Consider the following 17,448-nt stretch of genomic DNA (forward strand, 5'->3'; position numbering starts at 1 on the left):
TGCATTTGGAAAGCTACAAACTACCCTGGGATTGACTGACTGAAGCAATCTCTGACCAACATCGACCACTCACACACTACATTCATACAGGCGATGGGTGAAGTGTCTTGCTCAAAGACACAACAACGACAATCTGCACCTGCAGGAGCGAGGATTCAAACCGCCAACCTCTTATTAGACGATGAGGAACGATATAGCATTTAAAAAAATATCTATGGTTAAAAGTCCTCTAAATGAATGACTTGTTCTGTCCCAGATCATACATTGATTTACATTTTAATAAATAAGACAAGAGAAACATGACACAAGCGAACGACCCACCACTGTCGAGGGAATACGTCTCACTGAGAAGAAATGTACAAATACGTTTATTAGAGCTCATTTTGACGATTTTGCAAATCCTGTATGTAAACAAAAATGGATTCCCACGAGTAGAAAACAATGGAGTACAGTTTTTCAGCTACCTTATAACAAGGTCAAAGGGCGCTTATTTTAAATTATACAGCTATTACTCAGTAAAAGATTATATTTGTCTTTTTTAAAAAGATGTCAGTAACAATTTCTCCTTTTGTGAAGGTGAAAATATTTATTTTTATTTGTGGAATGTCCTTTTGTTTGCACTTTTTGGTCTGATGTACAGAACTACCTCACAAGAATAATTGGTAAGAGTGTGACACTGACACAAATTCACATTTTACTGACCTTTGATGATACCACCTTCGCTTCAGATGAAACATTTAGAATAAATGTAATTATAATACTAGCAAAATATTACATCCACAAAATGAAATGGTGTGGAAAAAATACCCTCATGGTCCCATTTTATAGAATTTGAACATTTATTTGGCCTCGCTTGAGAAAATGAATGTAAATAATAAAAAAACTAATTAAATCCATCAGTCTTCTTCTTGTTTTTGTAGTTTTGTGTTATGGATTGTTTACTTGAACATGAGCACGTTGCAGTTTTGAGTGTGGCTTTGCATTGATGTAAAAAAACAAAACAAAAACAAGAAAAACATGACATCACTGGACAAAACAGAATCTCAAAGTTCAAAGAATGAACAGCAGGGGGCGGTCACACCGTCCAGCTGCGCGTGTCCTACACCGCGCCAAAAGAAGAACACGTGACGATGACGTTTGGAGAAAAGAAATCAGGAAACTCACCCAAAAACGTCTAACTTTCGAGGTAGGTATGGCTCATATAATGCTGTTAAGCGCTTTCGTTTCACGCGTTCCCCCGTTATATCGCTTTAGCCGGTGCTCGACCTCATGCTTCGAGGCTCGATGTTTTAAATGAGTGAGCTTTGCTTTCATGAAATCGCTCGTTTTGGATCAGAAGTGGAGTTCCGCATGAGGATATAGCTGCACCCTGCACTGCGAACATACGAGGTGAAGTATAAACAGTGCAGTACTCTGTTATTAGACATGATCAACAGAACAGCATTGGTGTCTGATCGGATGAACGGAGCATTCTGAAAAACAAGTAACTTTAGGGTTAGTTATATATGAGGGTGGACTAATCTGGTGCTTCTACATTGAAATTATATTATTTAATGGAGAAATGTATTGATAAAGCTCCAAATCTTTGAAGCAAAAATAATACAAATAATAATTTAGAATAATGAATAGTCTGTATAAGCAGGAAACAGTTGCACAATGTGATGTTAATGTAATTACAGATGTTTATAGATTATAGATGTTCTGTATATTTTGTTTTAATGTTATATCCTTGGAGTGTAGAGATAGGTGTGTGCCTTCGAATCAGAGGATTTCCCATGTAACTCCTGATCAATTACACTGTTGTAGTGTCTTGGTTAGACACAAGTTCCTGAACAACTAATTGCTTAGATTATGTGTTTGAATTGAATGAAGCGCACTGTGTAGAAACGGTTCAGTAAAAATATTGTTATCGCAGTATTGCACACCCTGCTTATCACAACAAGTTTTTTTTTTTTTTTATCAATATGGTGTAGCCTTCCTGTCATGTATCAAATGCTTCACTTCTCATTTCCTTGTCTGTTGGCAGATTGCAATTAGGGATGCACCGATGCCAGTATCGGGTATCGGGCCGATACCACATGCTTGTACTCATACTCGTTCATGAGGTCCCGATACCAGAAACCGATACCATTTGACGTGTGTCCAGCGCACCTACGAGGCGCACCTCTCAGCTGAGGAGAGAAAATAGCAACAAACTGGAGAATTGTTTAGTGGAAATACAATAATCCACATAGAGCTGACTTTACTACAGACTGCGCTCTCTAAATCAGAGTCTGTGCTGGATTTAACCAGAGCTTAAAGGAATAGGCCACCGTTTTTACATACTAAGATATGTTCTTACCTAACCGTAGTCGAGTTAATATATCCCCGTCTGGTCTTTGTCCGTGCGCTCTGCCAGGCAAACGGAGCACATACGCAGCCTCTCCCACATGTCATATAGCTCCAAAAGGTTATTGACGGAAGTGAGCGGGGGAAGTCTTTAGGAGTTACTGCGCGGACGTTTTGCTCCTCGTATCATTACGCCTCACAATATAGTCCCCCTTTTTATCTGCTTATAAAATCGACATGCTGCATTTCTGTGTAAATATACTTCGCATGAAAACACTTCACGTAACTTTATTTAAATAGGGAACACGTGGAAGAGCTTGGTAGCTTCTATCGTGAGCTTTTTTGGAGCTATGTGACATGTGGGAGAGGCTGCGTATGTGCTCCGTTTGCCTGGCAGAGCGCACGGACAAAGACCAGACGGGGATATATTAACTCGGCTAAAGTGAGGTAAGAGCATATCTCAGTATGTAAAAACGGTGGCCTATTCCTTTAAAGGGGCTATATCATGCTATTTTAGCCATTCCAAAGCTAAGTATAGGCATTTATATGATATATTGTACCTCTACCATTATGGAGCACTCATTTTTGTGATAAATATAAGTGTTTTCTGGAGGTATTTTTCAAACCCGGAAGACACAACGCTTCGATTCAGTTAACTCCGCCCCCTCTCTCCGCACATACAACTTTACCGTAATATAAATAAACAACAATAAGTGAAGTCACTTCACGATGCAGTTATATGGAGTTGACATCTGCAACACAGCTTCATAAATGGCTAACACACATGCTAATATGCTAACACACAAGCTAACCCGCGTTTGGATTGACTCACCCTCTGCTCCATCGCTGTTTACATTATGGGACTCGCGTTGGTTATAAAAGTTAATCCACTTTGGTTCTGGTGAAGGTTCCCCAAACATCCATCAGTGACAATCACAGAAAAACACCATTTTGGCTGATAGTCGCTGAATCCCGGAGAAAAAAAACAGCTGAGTGGCCTCTTCCTGAAAAGGGTTGAATATAAACTCCTCGTCCTCGTAGCCAAACGCGCTTCTTTTTCTCCGTCCGTGACATTATCGTTAGTTAAGAATAAATAACAGGTGTGTCCAGAGTAGGTAACGAGCTCCATCATCACAGCTGCAGCGCAAACATGACTGATCTGTTCAGACGCTCAAGGCGATGTGTTTGTTTTGGCCTCAGCTGACCTGGAAGCACTTCGGGCACATCCTTTTTTTTTTTTTTTTTTTTTTTTTTTCATTTTTTACTCTTTGTTTCTCTCTTACGACAGAAATAATGAAAAAGCTGTTTTACAAATTAAAATCAGGCCGTAAGCATAGAATTAAGACATTACATTACAGACGTCGAGCACTTCCGTTCCGTTGTTACGACACAACTGAACACTCAGCCGTTCACCAGGAGAGGGAGGCGCAGCTGCTCAGAGAGCAGGATTCAGGACGATTACTGAGAGCTGCGTGAATGAAGCCACAAACCACTCTGGGGGTGTTTTTGATAAGGAAATAGCATAACAACATGGCTAAAAGCTCCAAAAAGTCGATTTTGCATGATATAGGACCTTTAAAGGGGCTGGAAGCAAGTTCGCCATTTTATACTCACTACTGCCACCTCAGGCCATATGTGTAACTGCACCTTCTATATTAAGCTCGTGCATGACGGCAATTCGGGCCGAAGTGACACATTTTTGAGTGACCGTACAGGATTTTAGAGGCAGTTGTGGTGAACAGGTCTGAGCTCATTCTACACATTAGGACATGGCTGGAACATGTAGGGGGAGGAAAATACTTAATTTTAACATTTTTAAACTCCTTATAGTCCCTTTAATGTTGTTAGTGCTGCAGCGTGGAGTCTGCAGTGTTTACAAGATACAGGCTAACGTTGCTAACTCGCGGCTAGTGCAGTTTTGGCCATTCTGACGCCGTTTTATGCCCAGGGGTTTATTCATCTGAAAAACTAACCCAGCGATTAAAAATCCTCAGAAAATCCAAAATAAAGACATACAGCATGTTTATATTGAGCGAAAATGAGCTGCAGCAGAACAGTGAAAATGCTGTAGCTACTCGCTAAGTTGCTACAAAACACACGAGAAAATCTTCATGGAGCTGAAGTAAAGACGAAAAGAGACCATTTAAGTAACATCTCAATACTATTGTTAAATAAAAATACATAAATGATTAAAGCACAGGCATTGGGGAGCTTTTGGACATGGGCTTTTCTGTCTATGATGGACAGTGCAATAAAAATTCAAAATTATATTGAATGAAAATAAAAAATAAATGGCATCAGCACAATTCTAATATAACTGCTCTTAAAAGTGTAGCAAATGAGTAAATTAACTAATTACAAACCAATCTGCTGTGAAAAAAGTAAGAATGTCGAAGAAAATGCCTTTTACTCGTATCGGTATTCGGTATCGGCGAGTACTTAAATCCAAGTACTCGTACTCGTATCGGTTTTAGAAAAAGTGGTATCGGTGCATCCCTAATTGCAATGATTCAAAAATAAAGAAACAATTGAATAGTCTGATATGTCTGGACAATTTGGGGCTTAGAAGGAGGAACTCCGCGTAACATTTCACCCAATAAACAGAATGAAATGCAAGCGTATATTTTGCAGACTTTTTTATTGTTCAAAAATCCCCCCAAAAAACATGTGTGTTTGATGTCAGCGGCTCACATCTCCTTTACTGGGAGCGGGACGTCTTTCTTCTCATCGCAATGGAAATTTTGATTTTTAATGTAAATACTGTAGGTATCCAAAACTAGAGTTGGTGTGCCATTAGGGGCATGTTTTGTACAGTAGAACAGCAGAATCCCAAATGTTATAATCAGTAAGTAAGTGCTTTATTCTCATTGTCCAAGCGTACAACGAAATAGTGTTCAGGTGTCGGTCCTGAGCTGCTGCAGCGGAGCCGAGCTGCTACTGTGTGTCAACCTGACTCGCATGACCTGGCTGGCTGCCCTCTGTCCCCTCCGATCCTCTGACGTGGTGCAACGCCTCCTGGGTTTGTCCCTGTTTCCGAGCATGGTGTCCTGCACTGGTCGGCTCCACCTCCTCCTTCCTCTTTTTCCTGCAGCTCCCTCTGTTCCACGACAGTCTTTCACCGTGTCCTCGTTTGTCCCTTTTTTGTTTCCTGTAGCTCCTCTTGTGACGCCTCCACTGTAGTGTCTCAGAAGAAGAAGTTTGTAGGTCTCAAATGGGTTTGCTGATAAGCTAGCATTTTGTTCACCTTTAAAGGATCTATATCATGCTATTTTAGCCATTCCAAAGTTAAGTATAGGCATTTATATGATATATTGTACCTCTGCCACTATGGAGCACTCATTTTTGTGATGAATATAAGTGTTTTCTGGAGGTATTTTTCGAACCCGGAAGACACAACGCTTCGATTCAGTTAACTCCGCCCCCTCTCTCCGCACATACTTTACCGTAATATAAATAAACAGCAATAAGTGAAATTGCTTCACGATGCAGTTATACGGAGTTGACATCTGCAACACAGCTTCATAAATGGCTAACACACATGCTAATATGCTAACACACACAAGCTAACACACGACTGACTCACCCTCTGCTCCATCGCTGTTTACATTATGGGACTCGCGTTGGTTATAAAAGTTAATCCACTTTGATTCTGGCGAAGGTTCACCAAACATCCATCAGAGACAGTCACAGAAAAACAATATTTTGGTGATAGTCGCTGAATCCCGGAGAAAAAAACAGCTGAGTGGCCTCTTCTTGAAAAAGGTTGAATACACTCCGTAGCCAAACGCGCTTCTTTTTCTCCGTGACATTATCGTTAGGTAAGAATAAAGAACAGGTGTGTCCGGAATAGATGACAACGAGCTCCATCTTCAGCTGCAGCGCAAACATGACTGATCTGTTCAGACGCTCAGGGGTGTTTGTTTTGGCCACAGCTGACCTGGAAGCACCTCGGGCACATCCTTTTTTATTTTTTTAATAATTTTTTTTATTTTATTTTTCTCTTTGTTTCTCTCTTACGACAGAAATAATGAAAACGCTGTTTTACAAATTAAAATCCAGCCGTAAGCATAGAATTAAGACATTACATTACAGACGTCGAGCACTTCCGTTCCGCTGTTACGACACTACTGAACACTCAGTCGTTCACCAGGAGAGGGAGGAGCAGCTGCTCAGAGAGCACGATTCAGGAGGATTGCTGAGAGCAGCGTGAATGAAGCCACAAACCACTCTGGGGGTGTTTTTGATAAGGAAATAGCATAACAACATGGCTAAAAGCTCGAAAAAGTCGATTTTGCATGATATAGGACCTTTAAAAAGCTGCTTTCTTCAGGACCTCTCTCTCAAAATGAACAAATCCACCAAATCTCCACAAAAGCACAGGGAAGATGTACAAAAGTATCCAGAAAAAACAATTGGGAACAGAAACCACAAATGCAGTTCGCAGAAAAAGGTACAAAATTGAGCTGTACTAGGAGAGCGGGAGGTTGCTTCCTGTTTTCACATCGCCATGACAATTATTTATTATTCCTTTGATAGAAAGACCCCAGTGGTTTTGACAAGGCAAACAATCAACCAGCTTCCATTCCTACTCCAGCCCCGGAGCAGTGTTTCCCGACCTTTTTCCCTGAAGCCCCTCCTGCTCAGGCTCTAGACGGGCCAAGACCCCCCGTCCAAAACCACAGTCTCTCCAAGTGCGTTACATTTACAATTAGCATTTATTTCAGACAAATAAGTAGAATTTGGAGGTTTTCTGCACATGCCTTCGTAGATCGTAGAGTGGGTTGTTTCAGACACGCTCCTGCAGGTGCACAGTGTTGTTGTGCCCTTGGGCAAGACACTTCACCCTCCGTGCCTCCAGTGTCTGTGTACATTGGTGTAAGAATGAGAGTGAGAATGGGTGAGGGGTTCCTTGCTGTAAAGCGCTTTGAGTGGAGAGGAGGAAAAGTGTGATATAAGTTGAGACCGTTAAAGGAATAGACCACAGTTTGGGTGAGGGGGAAGGGGTGCAGAGCAGGGTCCGCTACTCCACCAACTGTCTGTGTAGGCTCTCAGTCATACAGGAGTTGACCATCTTCAATGAAGGTTCTTGAGTCATCTTCTGTACTCTGCAGTTGAAGTGTAGAACGTTTCACCTTTCATCCAAAAGGCTTCGTCAGCTACACTCACATTTTCAGCTCAGATAAAGACGACAGGCAGGAGTTTAGCTTGGCTCAGTCACTCCCCTCTATTAACGGCTACTCTCACCTGTAGGTAAACGTCTTTGTTGTTCTGTCTTTGTAGTTCTAAGTAGGGCTGTGCAATTAATCGAAATTTGATTACGATTTCGATTATTACACTAGACGATCACAAAATTCCCGCTCGTCCATCCAAAGCGCAAAAAGTCCGTCCTGTGCGGTTTGTGTGACGCGTCTGATCGGCTTAAATACCAGCGCAGCGTGACAGAACTGTAAATAACATTGTACTAATATTTTTATACCTTACTCTTGAGATTACGCCACTGTTAAGAGCTCACCTTGTGCTGAAAGGAGAACAGCTGTTTAGAAGCCTCGATATCCTTTGCCCAGACACTGGTTTTGTTTAGTAGAAAAGTCTAAAACTCTTTTTCAGGAGCAGATCTCAATGGAGCTCAAAGCAAACTCTTATGATTTCACGCTGCTGAGATGATTGTTTCTGTTCCCTTCGCATTTCACGAGCTAAAGGCTCAGGCTTTGGTCCGACATAAAAACATTAGCGCTGTGTGATGATGTCATCAGGCCGCGCGGCTCTGTTGGACAGGTGTGAGGGCTGGCCAGCAGGGGGCAGGTATCTCTTATAGAATTAGTTTTTATTGTCCAAAGAAAATGTCCATAGTTGTTTTTTAAAATAATAAAAATGAATAAAATAACAACCAAACTCACACCTGAGTTTCAGTCTGAACAGCCCTTCTCTCAGCTGATAGCTGCTATTTTTTATTGATCTGTCCTGGGCTGAGTTTCAGCCTCATTACCATAACCTGCGGAGACAGGTGAAATCTAAGTCCACCGTTCCTGTTCATTGAGGGACTGCTTCTTTGACTTTGAGTGGCTGGTGGCTTTGAGGTGGAGTTGAACAGCAGACTGAGGGCCGCTTGTGCTTTCCCTGCGGTGTTGATAAAGCCTCTTCTGTAGTTGTTGTTTGGATCCCATCCCCCACTTTGGGAACCACTGCCCTAGAGGACACTATATTGGGATGCTATAAATAAATGGGAAGTCTTTCTTAATTCAAGTCCATAAATTGTTTGGAACCTCTCTTTATGTATTATCTGACCTTTCACCAGCAGATGGCGTGTTACGACTCTGGTAAGACCGTCGAGGAGGACAGTTATGATGAAGGCCCCGTGGGCGGAGCCGGGGATCTGTCTGACTGCGCTCGGGGCATTATGGAGAAGGAGCGCGAGTCCCTCCTCAGCCCAGCAGAGGGGCCTGGGACATTCCTGAGCAGCAGCGGCAGCAGCCTCCCGGTCCCCGCCCCACAGCAGGGCTACGATGTGGAGTTCGACCCCCCTCTGGAGAGCAAGTACGAGTGCCCCATCTGCCTCATGGCCCTCAGGAACGCCATGCAGACGCCCTGCGGCCACAGATTCTGCAAGAACTGTATCGAGAAGTCTATACGGTTGGTTCTACACAACGTCATTCTTGTTAATAAAGCTATGTGCATCAGGGTAGGCAGATGATGTCACAACTTGGCAAGAGAAGCCAAGTGAGTGTCAAACTTTGGGTATGTTATTTATTATTTGTGTTTTTTGAAATGTTTCCATTATTTCCTCGTGCGAATACAGTTATTACACAAGCACGCTTAAAACTTCTAAATATAGCTTCTTCTAATGCTAATGTCCCATACACCTTTTCTTTTTTGCACACCGTCATGGCTAGGGTTTTTGTTTGTTTATTTAGAAAGGTTACAGGGTGTAAAGGGGCTTTTGCTGCTCTCACTCAAGTTGTAAGATTTGACCTACACTACAATTACTATTAACAGCACAGTGTAATAACATGTCTTCAGAATATCAAAATGATTAAACTTCGAGTGTTTGTGTCGACAGGGACACAGGACAGAAGTGCCCAGTGGACAACGAGCTGCTGTGTGAGGACCAGCTGTTTCCTGATAACTTCGCCAAACGGGAGATCCTGTCACTCACCGTGCGCTGCCCCAACCCCGGATGCGCCGACAAGATGGAGCTGCGGCATTTAGAGGTACAGACGTTCACTCATTAGGGAGCTGTTTCTGTATAATGATGTTGTTATAATTAGGGATGCACCAATACCACTTTTTCTAAAACTGATACGAGTAGAAGACTTTTTGAAGTGAATTGACATAGAATGACTTTTTCACAGCAGATTGGTTAGTAATTAGTGTCCAAAAGCTCCTCAATGCTTGTGCTTTATTCATTTATCTATTTTTATTTCACAACAGCATTGAGATGGTTGCTTATTTTTGCAGCTAAAGGGTCTCTTATCGTCTTTACTTCAGCTCCGTGTAGATTTTCTCGTGTGTTTATAGCAACTTGGCCAGTAGCTACAGCATTGTGATTGTGTTCCTGCAGCTCAATTTCGCTCAATATGGACATGCTGTATCTCTTTGCTCTGCATTTTCGGAGGACTTTTTAGTCTCTGGGTTAGTTTTATAGATGAATAAGCCCCTGGGCATAAAGCAGCGTAAGAATCGCCAGAACTGTTAGCTGCGAGTTAGTGGCTAGTTAGCAACATTAGCCTGTATCTTGTAAACACTGCAGACTCCTCGCTGCAGCACTAACAACATTAAGCTCTGGTTAAATCCAGCACAGACTCTGATTTAGGGCGTGTAGTCTGTAATAAAGTCAGCTCTATGTGGAATATTGTATTTCCACTAAAGAATTCTCCAGTTTGTTGCTATTTTCTCTCCTCAGCTGAGAGCTGCTCAGATCTTACAAATATAAGATCTGTTTTAATAAAGTACCATGTTTAAAATCAACTAATCCAAAAGAAAGTCCAACATGGAGGTAACATGGAAGAAATTTGCCCTCAAAGACTTTTAATCTGGCCTATGAGTGAATTCCCCATTGTAATGCAAATTAGACGCTGGATCAAATCATATCCTGTGTGGCCATTGTTCACAAAGTGATAACGCGTAGCTCCTTTCCAACAAAAAAAATGAAAATGCACCGAAAATCTATCGTAGTTTGAATACGTGTGGAGACAACGAGCGGAGTGTTGTGATGCCACAGACAGCGTGTGGAAAGGTCAGGGGCGTCTTAAAGAGACAGGGGCCTATTTCAAGCCATTAATTTTTATACAAGGCAGTTATTCTAATTTACTGCATTTACAGACCAACAGAAGGTTTCGTCATCATTGTAGTGTGCTATAGACTGGTGCTATGTGATTGAAAAAAGCATAATACCCCCTCTTTAAAGGATCTGTATCATGCTGTTTTAGCCATTCCAAAGTTAAGTATAGACATTTATATGATATATTGTACCTCTATTGCTATGGAGCACTCATTTTTGTGATAAATATAATTGTTTTCAGGAGTTATTTTTCAAACCCGGAAGACACAACGCTTCGATTCAGTTAACTCCGCCCCCTCTCTCCGCACATACAACTTTACCGTAATATAAATGAACAGCAATAAGTGAAGTTACATCACGATGCAGGTATAAGGAGTTGACATCTGCAACACAGCTTCATAAATGCCTAACACACATGCTAACACACAAGCTAACACGTGTTTTGATAAACTCACCACTCTTGTCCATCACTGTTTACGTGATGGGATTCGCGTTGGTTATAAAAGTTAATCCACTTTGATTCTGGCGAAGGTTCACCAAACATCCATCAGAGACAGTCACAGAAAAACACTATTTTGGTGAAAGTCGCTGAATCCCGGAGAAAAAAAACAACGTCTGACGAGTTGTCTCTTCTTTAGGAAGGTTGAATTAAGTCCTCGTAGCCAAACGCACTTCTTTTTCTCCGTGACATTATTGTTAGGTAAGAATAAAGAACATGTGTGTCCAAAGTAAGTTACAACGAGCTCCATCTTCACAACTGCAGCGCAAACATGACGTCTGTTCAGAGGCTCAGGGGATGCGTTTGTTTTGGCCCCAGCTGACCTGGAAGCAGCTCGGGCACATCCTATTTTCTTTTTTTTTTTCTCTCTCTCTTTGTTTCTCTCTTACGACAGAAATAATGAAAAAGCTGTTTTAGAAATTAAAATCAGGCCGTAAGCATAGAATTAAGACATTACATTACAGACGCCGAGCACTTCCGTTCCGCTGTGACGACACAACTGAGCATGTCGGTTGTTCACCAGGAGAGGGCGGCGCAGTAGGATTCAGGAGGATTGCTGAGAACTGCGTGAATGAAGCCAAAAAACACCTTGGGGGTGTTTTTGATAAGGAAATAGCATAACAACATGGCTAAAAGCTCTAAAAAGATTTTGCATGATATAGGACCTTTAACGCTAGAGCTACAAAAGTAACTCTAGTTCTATGAATCAGATCAGTTGGTTTGAACCAAATGAGAACGAGGTTGATGGACTTACATACAGTAAACTGAAATTGCTGAAATATCGTGTATGGACGATGAAACCCACCAATCCAACTGTAACGGTGCTGTGTTGGTCCCTCAGAACCACCTGTCCCAGTGCGAGTTCTCCACAGTGCCCTGCCCCCACTGTCAGAGGGCCGTGAGGAAGACGACGGTGGAGCAGCACGCTGCAGAGGAGTGTCCCAGGAGACCAGTGTCCTGCTCAGACTGTGTCACCTACTACATCTTTGAGGAGAGACAGGTCCTCACTCATCTCCACTACACCCACGTTCACCTGTAAAACCCACTGGTTCTAACAGCGATCTCCGTTTCAGCTCCACGAGCTGCAGTGCCCGTTTGCCAGTGTGACCTGTCAGTACTGTGAGATGGACCTGCTCCGAGACCAGGTTAGTGCCATTTGCAGAGCTTTTAAGGTCACGTGTGCCAACCACAGGACCACAGGGGAGGAAGTGTGGTTTGCAGAAGCTGGCAGTTACTCCAGTGATATGATGAACATTCATCATAAAGCTGTGAATCACATTTCTTCTGCTTTTTTTTTTTATCTCTGCCAATTCACAAACGAGAACCACATCTTTTATACGGGTTTTGAATTAAACAAAGTCACTGTAACTAAATTGTTCCTCTTTTCTTCTTTTCCTTTTTGACCCCGACAGAGGGAACTTGTAAAATTTAAATTCAATTTAAATAAAAAGGAGAAGCATCGTTCGGTCCAAACGTCTGCGGACAGTTAAGCTATCTCGTCCGTTTACCTGCTCAATGTATTTCTCCTTTAGCCGTTAGCATTTAGCCATCAAACATCACAAAATAAAATATCCAAATTTTCCACTGTTGCCAACACATCCATTGCATTTGTCAAAGCCGAAATCATTAATGAATGTACAGATCTTTTTACATTTTTCTTTACATAAGAATTGGAGTATAAGTGGTCTCTCAGTAAGTTTCTGCTTTTTGTGAGGTCACACACATCCAATAGCCACTAAATGTCATCTTATTAATATGCTAATGACAGGAAAACCACAGAAATTATGTAAATTCCATGAAACGGACTTGCCTTGCCATACTTTAATACAGGGCCTGGCTTCACTGTTCATTTGCATCGGGATAGAACGTTCAATTGAAACAGGTTACGGCATTTCTATGATTTCTGTGGTCCAAACTTATATTGCTAACGGATTCTTGCAGAGGATGAAGAGAAATCAATTTACTTTACAGTAATTATAAAAATAATAATGTCAATGTAATATTTTTTGTTTTCAGTTGGAGTCTCACTGTGACACGGACTGTCCTAAGGCGCCCATAGCGTGCAATTTTAGTATTTTTGGCTGCAAGGAAAGGGTAAGTGAGGACAATCTTGACTCTATACTCTTCGGAAAACATCATTAAACAGAAGTCCCACTTGACGCAGGAAAGATTATTCAAAGTGGTTCTGCAAAGAAAATTGTGTTAAATGTATGTGACTCTTGGCGTGTTCGTTTAGCAGTTCGAATCCTAGTGTTCCTCTTGCAGGTTGATTCTGTTAAAAATGTGCACTCTGCAGGCCTCTCCAATCTAATTGCAATCACAGCATTTATTAAATAAAAGTGGGGATGATTAAGCACTTGTTATGGGGGGTCAAATTGTTCCTTTTGTGAAAAATACCTTCATATGGATTCTATTTTCGAAGTGGGTTTCCAATATTACTAATGCTGTAAATGGGTAAAAGTTATAGTTTACCTCATTCCATGTGTGTCAACTCTTCCCCGATTGATCCCAGGACCCAAAAACCTCTTCTCTGGGACCTGCTTTATTCATAGGTCTTTGATTAGATCCCAAACAAACTGAAACTGTAAACTGTCAATTTCACGCTTATATCACAAAGTATACTTCTGTATTTCCTGCCTAAGTTCTTTTCTTATGTGCGTTGCAGATGCTGCGGCACGACCTGGCTCAGCACATGCAGGAGTTCACTCAGATGCACATGAGGTTCATGGCCGAGTTCCTGCGCGGCCTCAGTGTTAACGGCGCCAAGCCTCGAGCTCCCAGAATGCCCTGTTCCTCGGTCTCTCTGGAAGAGCCGGGGACCTCTGCCTCCTGTGCACCCCGAGTCCCCAGCTGCTCCAACGTGGCCTCCTGTCAGCCCAGCGAGGAGATGCAGCGGCTGCGGGAAATGGACGCGCGGCTGGTGAGGCAGGACCACCAGATGAGGGAGCTCATCATTCTCAAAGAGACCCAGGTGAGTGTGGATTCCTGCGTTTCTACCAGCTGTACGTACTGTGGATGTATGAACTGTATTGAGTTTGAGCTGATCACTGACCATGATCTCCTGAACAGGCGGTGCAGATGGCCGAGCTGCGCAACAGGGTGTCTGTCCTGGAGGACACGGTGAAGGAGCTGGAGGCGCAGCAGTGCCATGGGGTGTTTGTGTGGAGACTGCGCTTCTTCTCTACTCTGCTGAAGAACCAGGAGGCAGGCCAGGCTGTGGTGGAGCACAGCCACGGCTTCTACACAGGACGTCCAGGATACAAGCTGTGTCTGCGACTGCATCTGCAGACGCCCAACGCCCCGCGCTGCTCCAACTATATCTCTCTCTTCGTCCACACCATGCAGGGCAGCTTCGACAGCCTGCTGTCCTGGCCGTTCCAGGGCACCATCCGCCTGACCATCCTGGACCAGGGGCCTGAGGGCCAGCACCACATGGAGGTGATGGAGACCAAACCCGACCTTCAGGCCTTCCAGAAGCCCAGCAGCCACAGAAACCCCAAAGGCTTTGGCTACGTCACCTTCATGCACCTCAACCTGCTGAACCAGAGAGCCTTCATCAAGGACGACACGCTGCTCATCCGCTGTGAGGTCACGCCCCGCTTCGACTGTGGGCCAAAAGAGGGGCCCACCGTGCAGCCCCGGGGCCCTGAGGCCCATGCGACCAGGGACTAGTGACATAATACCTACCACCCTGAGGTAATGAGGGCCCACAGTGAGGCCCCGGGGGCCTGGACACAGACTGTAGGGGCCCAAGTCTTCACTGTATGTTAAAGATGACTTCTGCTGCTGAGACACTGGTTTGTTTATTTCGCTCAGCTTTGACCAGGCCTGTCTGGTCAAGGAGCAGTATCCTATCATGGGCTAGCCTCAAAAATCATTTTAGAAATATACAACCAAGGAAACTATTCTCTGTACTGCAGTTCTTTTGAGTACGCAGTATTTTAATGCTCTGATAGGTACTTTAACTACATTTAGTTCCTATATCTCGAATAGGAAAATCAAGAGTTCTCTAATAATGATTCCAGTATTAGTCAGGATCAGTTCCATGAATGTAAGCAGCAATGTAAAGTCGGTGGCCACATTGGCACAGCTGAACAAAGTCCAGTAGAGTCGGGACAACCAGGAGAGAAGCCTGGATTAGAGATGCCTCGTTTCACAGCTTCTCTTTCTGCCAAGAAAAACACAGAGGACCACAAATGTGTGGAATCGGCACAAGTCCTCATTCTGCCTCCAGGGGAAGCTTCGACTCAAATATTGTCCTGGAAATAATTTATAACCCAGCAGCACACAATAGAATGATAAAGGAGTGATAGTACAATGTTATAATGGTGATTAACTGGTTGTTACGCATATTTCCACAGAGCTGCACCCATCGCACAAATGCACTCTTTATGAATGATGAATGTGTTGCTCATTTCGCCCTATAGCCTCAAGTGCCTTTCCCTGGACAATCTCTCGATGACTTCTTCTTCACGAGTAAGTCTCTGGGCGTTGGACGTATGTTGTAGTTTATGTATATTCATGTTAATATAATTATGTTTATGTATTTTAATAAAACAAAAGACATCGAACAGGCCATGTGTTTGTGTGTTCTGTGACTCTGGCAAGTTAAAGCTGTCAAGCACTGAGATGTTCTGTCAATTTAATTTAAGAGAACACTTTTGGTAAAGGCTGGGGTGCGACTTGATGATACTTGTATGTGAACAATTACATGCTCCATTCTTTAGAAACAATGTGTCAATTCTGGAGCTGGGATGTACTTTAGTCACAAATACTTTTACAAAACCAGGAGCAATTTTATTAAACTAAAGTCGTCCCTCTGTTGTTTATATCCCTCAAAGGCACTGTGTTGTTTTAAAGTGTTTCAGTGTCTTTAAAGGCGCTGTAGAGGTATTAGACCTTATATTATGAGCAATACTGATACAAAAGCCTTGGCTTTATTCTGTCTGTGCCTGAGTTTCAGTGAGTCATTCAACACATCTGCACATGGGACATAAAAAACGTTCCGTAGTGACCATAGACTGTCAATGGTAGTGACTGGCAGCATGTGCAAAAATGTGCAAACTTTGAAATGTCTCGGCCAATAGACATTTTTTTTTTCCATACAACAAAACAATTTAGAAAAAATCTAAACTTTCTCTAATTATTCAAAAACTACTTTAACAAGTGCTGAATTATGAATATAGTTTTCTACTAAATAAAGATACAAAGACATGGGGAGGAGCAAAGTGGTTCAACAGTCAATAAATACATGAATAACGGAGAATGCTGCTAACACAGTGCTACATGTTAGCAGCGTGCTAATGCTAACGGTTAGCTAGCGCTTGCTATGACTGCCGTTTTTTCACTACTACTGAACAACCTGCTGTGAGCAAATATCCATGTGGTCCTGATTTAGACTTGACTTTATTTGTTTGTGATAAATAAGTTTATATTCCACCAGAATTGTTTTCCCCCTTGGCGAGGCCACGCCCCCTTCTATGACGAGATGCCATCTGTATCTATTCACCTTATTCCGCCCCGCCCACTTTTGCCTCTTTTTGCGTTGTCTCGGCACTTCCGTTGTCCAGACGCTTCCGGTCGAGCGCGAAGCCCGTTCATTTAAACTGGAGAACGAGGGAAAATATTCTCCGCTCAAATCTGATGTTTAGTCGATTGATTTGTGTAAAATGGCCAATGTTCATTTGCACAAACATGTCAACACTGCAGCGTTTATCAGCGCGGCCGAAAAACGGCTTTGTTTTCGTGATTTGATTTTATGCGGACTTCTCCAGTCCCATGTTAACACATAGGAAAAAAGGGGCGGGCACAATTCATGGCGGTGCCCACGCAAGGCTTTCGGTATAAGGTGAATACTTTCAGAGCAAGAAATAACTGAGATTTCCATTTTTTAAGTTAATTTCAGTGTCATCAAGTGTTCCTCAGTAATATTGTTTATCACAATATTTCCCTCCTTCAATATCAACATTTAACCTGTTAACCCCGCCTTAACCAAGTGCATTTTCTCCAGCTCAGCTTTACCCAAATCCTTAAGCCATACACCTCATTCGAAAGCTAAGACCTACAAAACTCATCTAAACAGATCTTTTTCCCCACGCTGTTGCTGTTTCCATTTTATTCCATTGCATTTTTGTCACATTTTTGTCACTTTTCATCATGTTTTTGCCCCTCTTTTGTTGCATTTTCCTCGTTTTCGTCTCACTTTCGTCTTTATTTGGACATTTTTTACCAATAGGCGTTTAGATTTAAGTAAAGCCAAACTGGAGAAAATGTGCTCAGTTCAGGCGGGTCTTAAGAGGTTAAATGCCATCAAAGTTCTGTTATTTGTTGAACCACTTTGTCA

The 17,448-nt window shown here is 42.6% G+C and overlaps 1 protein-coding gene across 2 annotated transcripts; it reads left to right on the forward strand.

Annotated features, from left to right (window-relative positions):
• The first annotated feature begins 1,149 nt into the window (after positions 1-1,149).
• traf6 (TNF receptor-associated factor 6) lies at positions 1,150-15,561 on the forward strand. 2 transcript variants are annotated; one of them, XM_079554715.1, is made up of 9 exons: positions 1,150-1,186; positions 8,624-8,958; positions 9,386-9,536; positions 11,947-12,105; positions 12,179-12,250; positions 13,122-13,199; positions 13,771-14,076; positions 14,175-15,509; positions 15,540-15,561. In XM_079554715.1, the coding sequence occupies exons 2-8, from the start codon at positions 8,627-8,629 to the stop codon at positions 14,775-14,777; spliced, it is 1,701 nt and encodes a 566-aa protein (XP_079410841.1). In that variant the 5' UTR covers positions 1,150-1,186; positions 8,624-8,626; the 3' UTR covers positions 14,778-15,509; positions 15,540-15,561. The 2 variants fall into 2 exon arrangements, with proteins under 2 accessions (XP_079410841.1, XP_079410840.1); XM_079554714.1 differs by lacking the exon at positions 1,150-1,186 and adding an exon at positions 1,215-1,389 and having other exon boundaries at positions 8,627-8,958.
• The last annotated feature ends 1,887 nt before the right edge of the window (positions 15,562-17,448 follow it).

Source organism: Gobius niger (assembly GCF_951799975.1).
Source record: "Gobius niger genome assembly, chromosome: 4".
NCBI classification, from domain to species: Eukaryota; Metazoa; Chordata; class Actinopteri; order Gobiiformes; family Gobiidae; genus Gobius; species Gobius niger.